Below are 18,353 nucleotides of genomic sequence, written 5' to 3'. Positions count from 1 at the left end.
TGCATTTTTGCTTACCATTTATTTTAGCTGTTACAAAAGGATATTCAGCTGTACAAACACAAAAGCAAAATCCAATGCAAATGTACACCTTCCTTCCTTTATCTTTTCCTGCAATGCACAGCATTATGGTGCCTTCAAAATCACCATCCAACCAGTGGGTCCAAGGGCCACACATCATGAAGGTTTCAATGACTCAGGATACAGTTTCTTTGATTTCAAAGTGATTCACAGCCGAGCCCTGCTCCACTGTCTCAGAAAACAATACACCCCCTCTCAAACACCTTTTTAAAAGTCCACAGGGAAAGAGGAGCCATTTCATGCCTGATCCTCTAATGAGGCATGAGGGAGCTGCGCTTCTTATCGAGGGTTTGCACGCAGCCCCCTGAGGTCTGTGGTGCTACCGAGGAGCCCTGAGAACTCTTACAAACAGCTAGTTCTCCAGTCTGGGGTTGAGGCAGATTAGTTGAGGGGGTGAGGTGGGTGCGAGAGACCGCTCTCTCCTCTGCACACTAGCGGACAGGGATTAGCACCTGTTTGCGTGCCCTTGCCAAAGGGAGCTTCTTTTGTTTGAGAGCAAGGGAGACGACTCAAACTGCCTTTGATGTGTTTTCGCTTTTAATTGACTTGTCGGCAGTGCTTGCCTTTGCTCTCTTTTTCTCTCTATGTTTTCGTTTTATTTTGCTTGGATTACTTCTTCAGAGACAAGACACCAAATGTGTGTGTGTGTATTACCATTTATTATGACTGAAATATGTGGACATATATATCTCATATATATCTCATATCTCAAACATATGCAAGCACCGAACATCTTGGATGTGCCATTTAGACAAATTTGATTTGAATAAAACCATTTACTAAGTGAATAAATGTAGACCGTGTGAAGCACGCACATCCTAAGTTAATTTATTACAGCTGCTTTCTGAAATAGCAATGAGCGTTTAGCCTGCAACATCATGTTTGTGGTGAGAAAAAACTAAAGTATATTTATCCACATATAGTACAGTAACACACTGGCACAGTAAGTTGAGTACACAGTCACATGGGATTCAATTGATTTAATTTACTGTTATATTAATATTATTATGATTACTATTTATTATATTTTTTTAAAAATAGGGCACATTTACAATTACATATGTGAATAAATGGGGCCTCAGATGTGAACGGCAATCTGAGTCACTGAGTCTCACACAGAGGCTTGCCCCCACTGCTTCACCCTAAGATACTACATCACTATCTCACAGCAGGAAATCACTGTTCTTCCCTACCAAAGGACAAAACACAGCACGCCTCTACCTACCTACAAGAATCACACCTAACCCCTCATTAGTCCACTATAATACTAGGTGACAGTGCTTACGAGAACAACATGTTTAAACAACCATTCATTTAACCAAGCGTGGGACTTCACTCTTCAGCTTTTATTGTTCTGAAAGGATTTCTACAGCCCTGTTTCCACCTAGTATTTAGATACGTTTTCAGTGATCCAAACACAAGTGGTCAGCTGAGACACATTACCATTTACACCTGGTCTTAACATGTGCTTTGAATGCATCTCTTGTGACCACTTGTGTTGGGATTTCGTCTGGACCCTCCCCTCTTGTTTTGTAAAACTATACATTACTTTCTAAAGGAGCGCAGAGTGTGTCCCACAAGTAATGTAAATGTCTCTTAATGTAACAGAGGCCAGCTGGTAAGAGCTGCACAGGTAGTTTTAACATCTTTTGCAGGCCCTTAGCATTCTTGTTAGTGTGCATGCCTCCCATGTCGACCCTGGTTCGACCCTGGCTACGACCGGTTACATTGGTGCCGTGACCAGGGTGGAAGTGAGGTTTAGGATGGTCAGTGTAACAGATGTCAGCTTATAAGAGCAGCGCAGGTAACTTTAGCGTCTTTAGGAGGCCTTTAGCATCCTTGTTAGTGTGAACACCTTCCATGCTGGCGACCCAAGTTTGAGTCCCGCTCAGAGTGGGGCAGCTAGGATCAGATGAGTTACATTGGTGCCGTGACCCAGAAGAGAGTGAGGTTTATGAGTGTTAGTGTAACAGAGCTGAACTAATAAAAGCTTTATTAGCTCACACACATCCCATGCAGGCAACCCGGGTTGTCCTGCTCGGAGCAGGGTGGTTAAGATAGGAGGGGTTATATTGGTGCCGTGAAGCGGATGGGAGTGAGGTTTAGGAGGGTCAGTGTAATGGAGGCAGCTCTGCAGGTAGCTTTACCATCTTTAGCAGGCCTTTAGCATCCTTGTTAGTGGGCCCACCTCTAATGCCAGCAACCCAGGTCCAAGTCCCACTCAGTGTGGGGCGGCTAGGAGGGGTTACATTGATGCTGGGACCCAGATGGTAGTGAGGTTTCGAAGTAATGGGTCAGAGTAATGGAGGACAGCTGGACGGTATAAAGAAGTATGCAGTTAAAACTCACTCCTCTGATCTCAAGAGGCACACTAGTGACTTGTTAAAGTGCTCACCTTCTATGCCAGTGACCCGGGTTTTAATCCTGCTGGAAGCAAGGCGATTAAAACCGGAGGGGTTACACCAATACAGAAAGTTATTTCCTCTTGTGCAGACTGTGTATCTTTTTCCACACACACAAATGCCCCCTTTCATCACAGCTAGTTCTTTGATGTTGGTTTGTGTCATGGCCTTTACTACTAGGTGTAAAGAGGGCCTACATGTTAATGAGCTAAACTTCCAAAAACAAGTTGCTTGCAGTCCTAAAAATGTGTGAGTTTTCAGGGTTTTAGTGTTTTCTCTGCATAGTGTGTACAAGCCAACCATCACTGCTAGTTTTCTCTGCAGTACACTGGTTGCATTCTACATCAATAGCGATCCAGTGGCCTCAATCGTTTCGGGTCAGGGGAACAAGGTGGCACGCTGCATAGCGTGGAATTCTTACCTAAAAACCGATGACAAGAGAGACAAATTCGCACAGGCTCTGTTGCTTATCCCGCCGACACACATCATTGTACGCCACTTTGCTACGAGTCCCAAGGAGGCAGATTTACAGCTGTAGAGGAGATGCTTCCCCCTCCAGCTGCTGGGCCTACATGGCTCCGCAGGGAAAGGGATACAATGTAATCAGTCGAACAAAACAGAGCACTGGCCTGAACCATGGAGGATCAACCGAAAAGCAGCAGGGGCCCACTCACCTACCACTAGCTCAAATCTCCTCTCTGATGGGCGCATCCAGAGAAATCTCAAAGGATAAAAGAGATGTTTGATTCCAGAGATAAAACCCAAGAAGGCAGAACTAAAGAAAGGCTCAGGGTTATGGAGGCCCATGGGGTAGATCCCCGGGGTACAGCCCCTCCATATTTGAGACAGCCGGAGAAGATTATGAGCACGTCAGAACTATTTACTCATCCTGTGTGGTTTAAAAGTAAGAGGGGAAAAAAAGACCCCAGAGGAGACACCCTGGCCATATGGATTGCAGCTCCTCGGTAGGATTATTGATCTTCACACACAAGCTAATTTGTCAGTCAGTGTTGGCCAAGTGCCCATAAAACATAGTCTGTGCTCTTCCATTTGCTAAAGTTTGGTCTGAAAGCATATCAGCATGAGAAGAGCTTTGAAATGATGAGTCTACCTGAGTGGACAAACTGGAGACGTCAACTACAGTTACTGTGTTAGCACAGCTAGCCCAGACCGTGTCCTCCAAGGCAAGTAGTGTCCTGATGGGATCTGAACCAACTGTTACTTTTCTACAGGAGTCCTGGTTCCACAGTTCCCCTACAAGACAGAAACACAAAAACACACAGTTCACTGTATGAAGACTTTTATGTCTATCAAGATTCCTGAACTTCAACTATGGGCACCCTAAGGCTCTTAAAACAAACTTTTTATACTTTTTATGCAGGATTTTTTTTTTTTTTTTTTTTTTTCTACCACAGTATGATTTCCACAACATCTCAAATTATTTATCATGTTTAACAGAAATTTGTGCTGGAAATGGCAGAAGGAATTAATGGTGGCTAGGGGCAAAAATGAATAAAAAGGCCCCAAAATTCAAGAGAAGATGACAAAAAATTAACTAAATATATTACAGTATGTCTTGTGATTAAAGTGAAATGTGAAAAGAAATTAAATGTGTCAACTACAGCATTGCATTTACATTTGCACTTTGCAACATGTAATTGATTTATTAATTGATATTAATAATTATACATGCAACATCAACAGTGATTTGTCATAAAATTGCAGCCCTACTCTGTTTTTTTTTATTTATTTATTGTATAATTAATAACAAAAGTGTCCCTGGAAATCAATTCCGAGGTGCAAATAATGCTGTTAAAGCAAAAGTGAATTCCTGTCCTTGGTAGAAATAAACAGCTAATGCAAATTTCATAGCAAGGATTTTATCTAACCTAAATTCACACATAAAATTACAACTTAATTGGAAAAAACATTCAGCTCACAAGTGGTATTTACCCTGTTTTTTCCATTACATTTCATAATTCATATCAAGCTGACACTATACTGTCTCCTGTGTCCTGCAGTATACTTTTTTTTAATTAATAATAATAATAATTCTCACACAATAAATATAAAAATGGTTTATGTTTGTTTTGATCATAATAAGCTTTAAAAATATATTACCCAGAATACCCCAGAATATTTCACTTTGCATATTCTGAGCTTTATGACACAGAAAACAGAAAAAGGAGGTAAAAGTACATAAGTAGCGAATACAATAAGGCTTGTGAAATACCTTGCTTGAAGGCAAATCGCTAATCCTATCTGGTGGAACATTTCAAATATGGCCAAAGATATTCAAAGCAAGTAAATTCATGTTATTTCCCTTATAAAATGAATGCTTCAAATAGCAGAGCTAACAAAAATGTACTGCATGCTAATTCCACTGCTTTGCCCTGAGCAAGTCACTTAAAGTAAATTGGTTTCATTAATACTCAAGAGTAAATCCTTGTGTTTGCAAGACAAATATGTATAACTGGTTGTGGAACTGTATAATTTCTGGCTACGTCTTAAAAACATACAGCTAGAGCAAGCACTGCAAAGCGTGTTTGTGGACTGCATATCTCCCTCAATAAAACTAGCGCTTTCTATGCTAATGCGCTAACAGTGCCATGTTAATAACTGCAGCGTGTTGTGTAATCCAATTTATACGTTTCTCTCCAGCGTGCTCAGAACTAGCCAGATTTTTTTCTTGAGTTTTAATCACAGGGTTTGCACAGTAGCCACCACGGACACCATTATGGGATGCATTACATAAGCTTTTTTCCTTCGTCTTTTTCGCCCCCATCACAGTGTGTTAATGAAGCAAAATTAGAGAGGGAACCGCAGCGAGCCATTTAATTAACATTTCGAGTTGTTTATTTCTGCCTTTGAAACCAGAATAGCTTTACAATGACTTCCGACTTCCTCAGGTTAATTGCATGGCATATTCAAAATGTCAGTCTTCCCACTTTTTTGTGTATATGCTTTGAAAACATCCCCTCAGCCACTCTCTACCCCCTCATACTCAAACGAAGGCCGCCTCCTTCAAAGCCGAGGACCTTCAGGGGCAGAGAGGACTTATCTGGACACTCAAAGCATCTGCAGATGCAGTCTTTACTTTATTGCTCCAAAAGTAATAAAGTGGAAGGAGGAGAGACGCCGTTTCATTCAGATGGGTGCTTATTGTTTGCGGGTGTAATATATTTATTTACGTATTTTCTTTGGAAAGTTAGACACCTCATTATTATCCTTATAAATTCTGCATACTGTTGATTAAATGCAACAAAATGATCCTGCCCTCTTAATGTATTTAGAAAAAAAAGAGAAGAAATATACGAAATCTCCCCCTCAAGCAATTTCGGCTTGCTCATACGTTTCAAAAAGCTTTCTGATTAATCTCACGTAAGACCCCAGCGTTTATTACAATATGAACTGTTTTGAGGACAACGTATTTCTTCACAGAATAAGTTGTGGAATTTATTTATTTAAAAATAAATAAATAAATGTTTTTAAAAATCAAGCCTGTACTTCCCAGGGAATATATCTGTTTGTAATGTATTTGTTTCCACTATATGAATAGTAATATTCAATCGCCACACTGCACATCAGCATAATTAATCTTACTTTCCACTTCACTGGAATTAATTCCTTTTTGACAGCCAGGTAAGTAGTGCATTGTGATAAACCCATTGTGCCAGGGTTGTCTGCCTTGCACCACCCCCAACATACACGTACTCACACAGCGCGCAGTCCCTCGCTATCTATCATGTCTCTGAGTTCTGCATGCCTGCCCGTCTTCTGTTGTCATTAGCCCACACTTACTTACCGCAAATGAATAAGGCGCAGGCGCGAGCAGAGGAGAGACTTGTGAAATCATAAATTGCTTTCAAGGTAATCCCGAATCCATTGACTTTCTATCTAACTAATACATACCCAGAACAATCTTATCAACCCTGTCTCATCTCTGGATGCATTCAGAATACATGACAGAACTAATATCTTTCACATACTCACTGAGGCATTCAGCTAACAGAGGAGGGACCGCAAAAACATCCTTGAATGTTTGAATGGAAGGTTGATGAAAAAGCAAATTGAACACGGGGACAATCAGATTCATTTGTACTATTAATTTGATTTGATTACCCTTTCACTCTATTGAGTCCCTTTCATTTGGGGACATACTAATAATTACCCTTCTTAATTATCCCACCCATTTAGTGTTTAATCCCATTAGTGAGAAAAAGGAAAGAGAAAACATACTGAATATAACTGTCCATTTCTGTGCTAATGTGATAAAGAGAAAAAACAAGCCTAATAGGATAGAAATAACATAGACGTTTAAATCCGAAGTGATTATCCACAATCCTAAACAAACGCAGGCGATGTATGCAGAATAAATAAGCTTTGTTTTGCATAATGCATAAATGCAAAAGAGAAACAACTACATACAGCCTCACGCATATTACGAGGCCTTGAATTAAATGCGGAAATATTACAAATTGCGAGTTTGTGACGAATATGAGATTTGAAGTGGGACATTAGAAGGGGTGTTTATCTAAAACAAATAATTTTTCAACAGCGACGCCAGCAGGTAAAGTTACAGGGAGAGTCTGCATCTTTCTTGCCTCCCCTGAGCCCATTAAGTTTTAACAAAATGGTGAGTTTGGCTGGGAATAATTGAGAATGAATGGGAGAAAGTCACGTTAGAGGAGGCAATGCCTCCATCGAGATATTGGCTGTTTCTCAATTCCAAGAACGCAAAGACTTGTATGTATAATGTTGTACATTCTTTTTAATATGCCAATAAAAAGTATGAAAAGGCTTTCTCATTAAAATTATGCAAAACAAAACAACAAATGTTTACTTTCACAAGCCATCACGTATTTGAGCGCTTGCAGCGGGAGGTATAAAAGCTTTCTTCTGGGATTTCTAACGGTTTGATTCTCTCAACTCTGCATTCGATGCATCCTCGATTTCAAGAACACATCCAGGCACTTTCATGTGTTCTCTGTACTTGCGTTCTTGAGTATTGGAATTGAACTTCGATGGTTAATGATGATTTAGAACAAAAACACAAGGACGCAAGATAAGAACGCATATTGAGAAACTGATATTATTTGATATGACTGGTTATGATCGCCTGCGATTGGTTCATGCGATAAATCCTGCCTCTTTTGTTTGTGTGGATTCAGAATTCACAAGTCAGTCTGAATGAACAATATAATGGGAAGACTAATTTTAAAAAGCAAGTAAACAACTCAAACACTTAGATTAAACCACATCAAAATAAGACTTAAAGGAGAAGTTCACTTCCAGAACAAAAATATACAATGTACTCACCCCCTTGTCATCCAAGATGTTCATGTCTTTCTTTCTTCAGTTGTAAAGAAATTGTTTTTTGAGGAAAACATTTCAAGATTTTTCTCCATATAGTGGACCTCTATGGTGCCCCGAAATGCTTTTAAAATGCAGTTTAAATGCAACTTTAAACGATCCCAAATGCGACAGTAAACGATCCCAGCCGAGGAGGAAGGGTCTTGTCTAGCGAAACAATCAATTTTTTATTTATTTTTAATTACAGTTTATACACTTCTTAACCTCAAATGCTCATCTTGTCTTTCTCTGCGATATGCATGTCTATGCATCTCTGGTTCAACACAGTTAGAGTAAAACTCCCATCTTATTTTCTCCCTCAACTGTGAAAAGAAATGAAAAAAACAATGAAAAGAAGATAACTTAGGACAATTTTGAAGTTGAGAGAGAAAATGAGATGGGAGTTTTTCGACATACTCTGTCTAATGGTGCGTTCACACCGGAAGCGAATGAAGCGGCAAGCGCGAGTGATTTACATGTTAAGTCAATGCAAAGACGCGAATAGCCATCCTGCGGCGCGAAACGCGCGAATGAGGTGGCGCGAAACGCGCGAATGAAGCGGCGCGCATTGAGCGTTTCAAGCGATTGCCGCGCCATCCGCGAGTTCAAAAATCTGAACTTTGGCGAAAATCCGCGCCGCGTTAACCAATCAGGAGCTTGCTCTAGTAGTGACAGAGGCAGAAATCCGAAACAACAATGGAGGACAAAATCACCGTTGCTGTCTGTGGTTCCTCGGAGCTGTACGATACATCTTTGGACTTTTGTAGAAACAGGAATAAAAAGGATCTTGCTAGGAAGAAAGTGAGTGAAGAGGTCGGACAATATGGTTAGTTTTAAAAAACGCTCTTTACTCAATTTGACCTACATATACATACATATTGAGACTACAAGCAAGCTACTGTAAAGCTGGCAAATTGAGCTCATTCACCTATTTTACAACTACTTTCCCGCTGACGAGTGGCAGACGCCCCTCCCATGACGCGAATTCGCGTCTGTTGTGAAGAAAATGTCACGCGCGAATGACGCGAATTTTACCGCGCGAATGGCGCGAGCAAACTCAAATGTTCAAGCGTTCAACTACGCGCGAATAGCGCGTTTTTTCCGTGTCCGGTGTGAACGCACCATTAAACAGACTTCAGGCAGAGCAAGACAAGATGTGCGTTTGAGGTTAAAAAGTATACAAATTGTATATATATTTTTTTTTTGTATAGATTGTTTCTCTAGATAAGACCTTTCTTCCTCGGCTGGGATTGTTTACAGCCGCATTTGGGATCGTTTGAAGCTGCATTAAAACTTTATATCGGAAGTTCAAACTCGGGGCACCATAGAAGTCCACTATATGGAGAAAAATCCTGAAATGTTTTCCTAAAAAAACTATTTCTTTACGACTGAAAAAAGAAAGACATCTTGGATGACAAGGTGAGTACATTATCTGTACATTTTTGTTCTGGAAGTGAACTACTTCTTTAAAATGGCATTAAACATGATCTGTGGGGTTTTTTAGTGAGTAATAAGCTTCATGAAATTTAAAGTAAATTTCCATGATCCGAAAAGTTCAAAAATAGTTCAAAGTTGACTATTAAAAAGAATAGCTGAACATAAGTTCACAAATGAAACATATTGTTTAAATTGTTACTTCCAATCTACTTCCACATTACATTTCTTTAATGCATGACAGCTGGAAACTAACTTAGAAGTAAGAACTTATCAGGTGTACTTGGAAGGCAGCATGAGAGTGCAATATAATGAGACATCAGGCGTTATGTAACTCGTACCTCCGTGATGTCTCTCGTACACCATCAGAGCTCCATCCCGTAGGCCAGCGAACAGGAAGTTCCTGCAATGTTTGAGACACAGAACTGGACAGCCCTCTGGATTACGGAGAGTCACGAGACATTGGGCAGCCGTGTCCATACTGCCGTAGACCAGAATGCTTTGGGAGAAAAACAATGAAGGATATATAAGGATATCCATGTGGGAAGAAGCATAGTCTTAAAACAAAGAAAGGAAAGCTAATGTGCATTTGCCCTGATATTGTGAAATTATATTTTGAAAGGGAAAAATTCTGCTCTCTGTAGCTAATCAGTCCCTTTAATTTGCATAAAGAATATCTCACAATACCCATTGTTCTTCTCAACCTTCATAAATGAACTAACTGAGAAAATCACAGTGATTTTAAAAGAGAAAATTGTTTAATTTCTGCCAAAATGCCTGCACCTCAAAAACTTCTCCACAAAGCACCATGAAACTACCCAAAGGTTTTTAACAAGGTGGTAAATACTACTGTACATACTACAAAGGCTGCATCTGAAATCGCATTTATACCACAAAAAGGTGCATCTACACAGATCTACACATTCTTTTCATATTGAAATTGTTTTTTCATTAGATGACTTTGGACTTGCTATAAACTTCTGTAAAACTTTTTCTAGCCTATAAGGATAGTCGTCACCTGTTTCTTATCCCTGTCTGCACTGCAATGTCTGTAATGGACTTAAATTTGATTAAAAGGCTTTTACCTTTTCGTTTCCCCTATTGCTAGACATGTGCTCAAAACAAACAGCTATTAGGCTATTAGTCTTGGCTACCGCTTGGTTCTCACAGCCAAGTGAGCAGACAGGAAAATAAAAGAAGCATTGATGAGGCACTTCATTTACATAGAACCAAAGCACCATCAATATCTTTGATACTGGAGGCCTGGGTGGGTGTCGTTTCATCACAGTAACCAAAACTTGGGTTTGTACATGCCTTTAGATATTTAACAGGTAATTAAATAATTTGAATTGAGAAACACATCACATATTTTTAAATTAAACAGTCCACACTGTAACAATTATGTTTCTGAAAGATCATTGGAATATGTTTTACAAGAAAATACTTCAACATTTCATGCTTTCATGTTTTTTATAGTGTACAGTTGAGGTCAAAAGTTTACACACACCTTGCAGAATCTGTAAAAAGTTAATTATGTTACCAAAATAGGAAGGGTTCATACAAAATGCATGTTATGTTTTATTTAGTACTGACCTGAATAAGATATTTGACATAAAGGATGTTTACATATAGTCCACTAGAGATTTCATAAAAATGACCCCGTTCAAAAGTTTACATACATTTAATTATTAAAACTGTGTTGTTACCTGAATGATCCACAGCTGTGTGTTTTTTAGTGATAGTTGTTCATGAGTTTCTTGTTTGTCCTGAACAGCTAAACTGCCAGCTGTTCTTCAGAAAAATCCTTCAGGTCCCAAAAATTATTTGGTTTATTGTTGAACCACTTCCAACAATGACTGTATGATTTTAAGATCCATCTTTTCACACTGAGAACAACTAAGGGACTACTATGACAACTATGCAACTATTACAAGGTTCAAACGCTGACTGATGCTTCAGAAGGAAACACAATGCACTTTTAAATTTAACTTATTCGGTCTTCTGGGAAACATGTAAGTATCTCCCGTAGCTTCTGAAGGGCAGTACTAAATGAAAAAAATATGGTATTTAGGCAAAATAAGAAAAATGCACACATCTTCATTCTGTTCAAAAGTTTACACCCCGTCTCTTAATGCATAATTTTTCCTTCTGGAGCATCAGTGAGCATTTGAACCTTCTGTAAGAGTCCCTCATTTGTCCTCAGTGTGAAAAGAAGGATCTTAAAATCATACAGTCTTTGTTGGAAAGTGTTCAAAGACACAAAAATGCTGAAAAACAAATTTGTGGAACCTAAAGGATTTTTTCTGAATACCAGTAGGCAGTTTAACTGTTTAGGAGAAACAAAAAAACAAAAACAAAAAAACAACAGTATTAAAGTATATGTAAACTTTTGAATGGGATCATTTTTATAAATGCAACTATTATTTTCTCTTGTGGACCACATGTCTTTTATGTGTAGTATCTTATTCAGGTCAAAACTAAATAAAAATTAACATGTATTTTGCAGATTCCACTGTATATATTACCTGCCATCATCAAGTCCCACACAGATAGTATTTCCAACTCCCATGGAGTTGTGAGGGCCGGTTTCAGCATCCTCTGAAGGGCTGGGCTCAGGTACATACTCCAAACACCTCACTCGAGCTCCCATCTGGAGGGATTTGACAGGCCGAGGTGTGGGTCTGTTCAAGGAGAAGATGTCCACCTGGCCTTGAGTGGAATCACCTCCACCGGCTACCTGCAAAAACAGAGCAAGGACAGTGCTATTATAGGTAGTCATCCAACCAAAACCGCTCTCACATCCACGACTGTACAGGTAGAGAAAGAAAATAATAGAGGAAGGGAAGGGCTTTCTGTTTTTCTGCCACTTTCAACCACTCCCTCAGCTTTGTGCTTTCACTTCCAGCACCGAGAACCACACGGAGGAAATTTCAAACGGCAGAAAACTCTTTCGCTTCCTGTGTACTTTAATGTTTCCCAGCCCTGTTATTTTATTCCTGTCAATTTCAATTTCCCGGTAACGGCAAAGTTAAAATCATATATCTTGTAAAAATATAACCCATAGTCTTTCGCTTGATAAAGTCTCTAAAATTCATACTCTATCACCCCTAATGCATTCCCAGCGTCAGCTCGATAACTTCAAACATCTTTTTTTGAAACTCCAGGGATCTTTTCATCGCCAAAGCAGAGGAAAAGGTGGGGTGGAGAGATGTCTTTTGAAAGCCGCTGAGCTGTTTGACAATGGAGGGTTTCCTTTGGGTTGATGATTGATCGCCTTCTTAAGACAGAGACTGAGATGACAAACTCGATCCTTGGTGAAATTACATGTAGTTGACAGAATAAGACTTCAGCACAGCGCTGCTCATAAATCCATCCTCTGGTGCCTTGCCTCAACAATTGATCTAGGTTCTGCACCCATTAATTTTCCTACAGAGTTGCTTTAAAATGCAGACTCTTGTAGCACATTTGGATTGCATTGCATCATAAATTAATAATCCCCCAGTTCATGAAAAATAGTGTTTGTCTTTGCACCCCGTGCTCTCTCATGGTTACTCGTTCATGCATAATGCAATGAAAGCAACCCGCTCACTATTAGAAATTAAACGAACTGATCAGCATCCCATCATGCCCGCCACGCAAATTGGCTCATCTCTCCTTGTGCGGCACTAAACTGCTCCAATTACAAAATCCATACAAAAAAGCCTTCGAGAGGTGGTTTAACGGAGGGAGATAAAGGGGAAGAGTATTACAGGGAGTCTGCTGGCCTCATTATTAGCGGCCCTTGTTTAGGGGCCATCATTTATGATTACCTCAGGATACTGAGCGACTGGGGCTGGCCGAGTGGAGTGTAATCTCAACCGAAGAATGGCAAAACAACAGCAAAATGGGAGGGATGCTGCCGGACAGCAGAGATTAATTCTCATTTGGAGTCATGTTATGTGAACAAAATGGCTGGGCTAAATATAGTCTTTAGCCTTACAGTTCCCCTCTAATTTGCATGCAATCATTTGTCTGATTTGTATCACAGCATAGAATCTGGATGGCCGAGGTCTCGTGGGCTGGGAAGAGCGAGACAGAGCAAATAACGGCCTGTTGCGACAGCGCAGTCGGAGATAGGGAGGGCTTATCTTCGGGCAAGAAGCTCGGAAAATAACTGGATCTCTCTGCGTTTTTGCTACTCAGCCGCAACCTCCAGCGGGCCCTTGTTCTCAGGCGCAAATCCACGTGCGCGAACTCGGCGATGATCTACCCCCTCCTCTTTCGATTCAATTCCCCCACAGACTAGGTGGAATTACAGTTCCCCGACAAACTCATCAGTACTTGTTTGGAGGAGTGGATATCTGGAATCATGCCCTGAACGCATCTCTGTTTTTTTGGCCCGAAAGCCGTGAAAACCAGCCTTAGAGCCAAAGCTCTGGACAACAGAGCATTAATTAGGCTGAAATTGACTAAGAGCCTAAAGGGAACAAAGGTAGTCTGGGGAGAAAGACTTCTTCTGTCTATTTGTACACACTGGATTTGCAGCTGACAAATAGAAAATTGTGAAAATAATGCTGTATGCAGCATTCAGAGTTTTAAATTTCATTCCAATTCTTAATATGTAGTTTAATTAGAACTCTCTTCTTTCAATTTAGTTTAAAACTGTATTCTTCTGCCACTAGCAGCACCAAAAGGCATATCATTTCCGAACTGGTTTTCTTAATACTCCCCCAGTCCCAACATTTTACAGAAAACCCTGCCCTAAAAACATGCCACTGGCAAACAAGAAACCAACTAACTAAATAAATAAAATCCTAGGAAGTACACTGTCATCACAAAAGAAAACAAAAATCAATACTTAGAGGTGAAGAGGTTAAGAAGACTGAATTTGGTGGATGACTGGCTGGCTTACTGTCTTGGACTGATTAGAAACAATGTCATTATTTTGATCTGAGCCATGAGAAAAATCCCAGCAGCCCATCTTAGAGTGATCTGATTACTGTCACTGCTCATTTGGAACGCTAGCAGTGAAAACTGCCTGTTGTGTTATGATGATGTGCTATCACTGACTTATAAGTTTGGAAGTAGCAAACGACTGAATCATTTCCCCTCTTCTCACACTTCTCAGTCCAGCCGAGTTCACCGAGAAAATGACACCCGCTATAAGAGGAAGATGTGTTGATTGCTTTAGGGGTTTCTTTAACCCTGCTATATAGGTTCGTACAGATAGACTTTTGGCTAGCAAGATAGTCAAGTCTGGTCCACATTGCAGCTCATAATATGTCAACTTAAACAGTCTTCGACTTGGGTTCATGTGAAATAGCTGTAAACACAATAATAAACCTGTGTGGAGAAAAATTACTGTACAGAAAAAAATGGAAATATGAGTTAGATCAGTGATCATATTTCCATAGTCCTTTATTTCACAGCCACAACTCAACAAAGCAAAGCAGAAATACTAGCTTACTTCAAGTGGTGTAAGGTGGGGTTCTGAAATGATTTTTAAATCAAATGTAACTTGATGTCCCAGTCACATTTTCTTGGTTAAATAAACATTACTTACACTATCAGAAAAAGAAACAACAATTCTATTTTAAATTTTGTACATTAACAATGTAAGCAATATTCTATTTAGTAAAGCCAAGTATGAATCTTATCAAGTTTTTGATTATCATGTTTTTAAAGGATTAGATCACTTCTAGAACAAAAATCTACAGAGAATGTACTCACCCCGTTCACGTCTTTCTTTCTTTAGTCGTAAAGAAATTATGTTTTTTTTAAGAAAAAAAAAATCAGGAATTTTCTCTATTTTGCCCCTGAGTTTGAACATCCAAAATGCAGTTTAAATGCAGCTTCAAAGGGCTCTAAATGATCCCAGCCAAGAAAGAAGGGTCTTATCTAATTTTCTAAAATTTTGTTCTGGAAGTGAATTTATCCTTTAAGCAATTTACATTTATTTCAAAATAGTAACTCAAGACAGTAACAATTTAAACAATGCATTTTATTTGTAAACCTATGTTCTTTAACTATTTTTTTAATTTTTTGGATCATCAGTCATCAAAGCTTGGTAAATATTGGCCACGAACACAGAAATAGACTTTCACCAAACTAATTACTCACTAAAAACTCCTAAAAATTTGTTAACTCTTAAATGTGTCTCTCTATTAACACCATTATATAGTTAATTTAGACTGATCACGAAAGCAAAAGAGGCCAGTCATATCCAATCATATTGCAATGGAGGCATTGCCTCCTCTCATGTGACTTTCCCTCATTCATTCTCAATTACCCCTCACCAAACTCACTGCACGTTTTAGGGAGTCTGTTAAAACTCAATGGGTTCGGGGAGACAATATTTCTTTAGAAAAATTAGTGATTCATACACTTTTTAATGTTAAATTCTGTAATAGTGGCATAGTTTTTCTCATCCAATATTTTGAGGAGACTCTGCCTCCCTTGCTTCTTTCGGAGGACAAGCCTCTGCTTACTTCCTAATAAATGCCTTAAACATCTGAGTATATTTTTTAGAGATTTGACATCTCCAGCAAACTCTGTTAAATCAAATTACTATTCCTTCCCCAAAACCATTACCATGCCTTTTTGACTGCATTTAATCTTACAGGATGTAGCAGACCAAGCCTACACACATTAATATATCTGAAAAAGAGACAGAAAGGCAAAACACAGCTCCGAAGTGCAGAAAATAAGTTTACAAATGCTGCATAATAGCACATTTTAACACATTTAATGAGAAACACTGCCAGCCCCACTGAGACTAAAAGGGTGCACTGAGATGTATTTAAAAATTGACCCATACGATTTAAGCTGCAGAGTGAGATTTAGGATCAGATGTCGAAAGAAATTATATTTTGGATATGCAACGCTGAGGATTTCTGGCACCAGAACAAGGTCCTAATCCGGCCAGATATAATTTCCCACTGAATGTCTCCTTGTATCTTTTAAATCCACCCAAGTCCACCCTCAGTGCTCTTTAGAATACCCACAAAAACAATTAACTCAAAGACACAGGCAAGGGCGTCCTTTTGTGTCCAACCAAGGCTCGAATTGGATTTATCCCCCTGCTTTGGGGGATTATGTGATAAATTACCCACTGCACCAGAGGAGGGAGGAGAACCAGACTACTGTGTGAAACTTTTAAAGGTGATTTCACAGGGCTTGTTATGAAAACCTGTTTTATTTTCCAGAGAAAATTTCTTTGCAGAATACAGATTACGTCCACCACAACATAATGGTAAATGAATGCTTGTCAGTTTTAAACAACGTTCAGAATTTTGCATAAATGGGATTCAATGGTCAGGAATAATAATTACAGTCTATTCAATCTCTGACGTCACCGTTTCAATGTGTGCATATGATAATATGCATATTTTATGTGCTTCTGTTTCTACTTACCCAGAGATAGCCTTGGGGAAGTGAAGTACTCGCCGCTGAGAAACCAAGTAAAGCACACTGAACACGATTGTGAAGAGCAGCCTCCAGCTATGAAAAAATAAAAGAAAAATATTAAAGTCTCACCTAATGAGTAGACCTGAGAATATGTTAATTTAATGCAATTAAACATGTTAATTCAATGCAATTTATAATAATAAAGAAAATAACAAGAGTCAGCATTTTTAAAACAACTTAATTCAGTTTTTTAATCTTTTTTAAGTGTTGCTATAGCTCAAACAAGATTCAATTAATGCCAAGGTCATAGGTTTCAACTTCTAGGGAATTCATAAACTGAAATGTTGTTTAGCTTGAAGGCAGTGTAAGTCACTTTGGATGTGATGAATGAAAAAAATAACATTTAAAAGCAGATATTTAGCAGACAGGAAAATTAGACAAAAATACTGATTAAGAAAATGATTTTCTGATTACAATGAAGCAATGTGGCTCACTTCAAGTGGTGGGTGGCATATTTATGGCGACCATAATGTTGCGTGATATCACGCCATATTAACAGACCACAAACAGCCGTTGTTTGGGACTGTTTATATTTAATGTGAGAATGAAGGCTGGGAGAGATGGCAGAAAGCACATCTAATTTAATTAGGGAAAGAGGATACATTTTGGTATCTAGGAGGACTGAATATCTTTCATGTTGCCCCCAGTGGAAACTATGCATGAATCCATAACTATTTTCAGAAGCCATTTCCCATTTCCCCACTTTTTCTAAGCGCAAACACAAACAGGTTCAAAATAATACTGGTGAAATGACAATTTCAATCAATTTCAATTCAATCAGAACCACTCCCTTATTTTCTCCTCTCGCATATCTAGCATTTATCCCATTTTTAAATCATTCGTCCATCTGCGGTGACAAAAATGTCTAATTTGTAATTAAATGCCAGTCATGACAGGAGCACATATGGCAGCCTGCGGGCAGCTGAGCTCGGCTGGTGGAGGGAAGGGACAGACTGTGGCTTTCTGAGTCACTTGAGAGCACTGTTGCTCAGTGAGGAGCACAGGCAATCTTCACAGGTGGAGATTGCTTTGTCTTTGTCCATTCTCCGATGAATAGCAAGTGCATTTGCCTGAATATCTGCTTCAGCCGCAGTCCCTCAGGGTTTAAGACACATGCTACATGATTCCCCAGCAACACACTTATTCTGGGTTCTCGAAATGGCACCTCGCAAGACTTCTGTCCAACCGCAGAGGTAATATACTGCTTCGGAAAACCGACTCAATCTGGCCCATCCTGAATGCTTCTTTTATTTTATGTATGGAATTTCAGACGTGCTTTGTGACCTGTGGAACCTCATAATAGCCTGTCAGAGTGAAGGGTTATTTTAATACCTACGGGCCTATGCTTATTATACAGTATATGTGAAATCAAATGAACAGGATGCTAAGAGTGTATGGTTTTTACTTAAAATATATATATATATACACACTGCTGTTCAAAAGTTTAGGATCAGTAAGATTTTTAATGTTTTTTAAAGACATTTCCTGTGCTCATCAAAGTTTCATTTATTTGATCAAAAATACAGAAAAAAAATATTATGAAATATTATTGCAATTTAAAATAAGCTTTCTATTTTAATATAATTTATTTCTGGGATGCGAAGCTGAATTTTCATCAGCCATTAGTCCAGTCTTAAGTGT

General features: G+C 39.1%; 1 protein-coding gene across 1 annotated transcript in view; it reads right to left on the bottom strand.

The window, feature by feature from the left end:
- Positions 1-18,353, bottom strand: part of arhgef10la (Rho guanine nucleotide exchange factor (GEF) 10-like a) — a 153,534-nt gene that overhangs the window by 16,880 nt on the left and 118,301 nt on the right. Inside the window, exons 20-23 of the mRNA XM_073825406.1 lie at positions 16,659-16,745; positions 11,792-12,003; positions 9,608-9,765; positions 3,592-3,734 (exon numbers count right to left, since the gene is read on the bottom strand). Of these exons, the coding sequence (XP_073681507.1) occupies positions 3,592-3,734; positions 9,608-9,765; positions 11,792-12,003; positions 16,659-16,745 (600 nt within the window). The remainder of the gene's footprint in view (positions 1-3,591; positions 3,735-9,607; positions 9,766-11,791; positions 12,004-16,658; positions 16,746-18,353) is intronic.

Source organism: Garra rufa, chromosome 20 (genome assembly GCF_049309525.1).
Source record: "Garra rufa chromosome 20, GarRuf1.0, whole genome shotgun sequence".
Lineage (NCBI taxonomy): Eukaryota > Metazoa > Chordata > Actinopteri > Cypriniformes > Cyprinidae > Garra > Garra rufa.
This window is presented reverse-complemented; position numbering and strand designations above follow the sequence as displayed.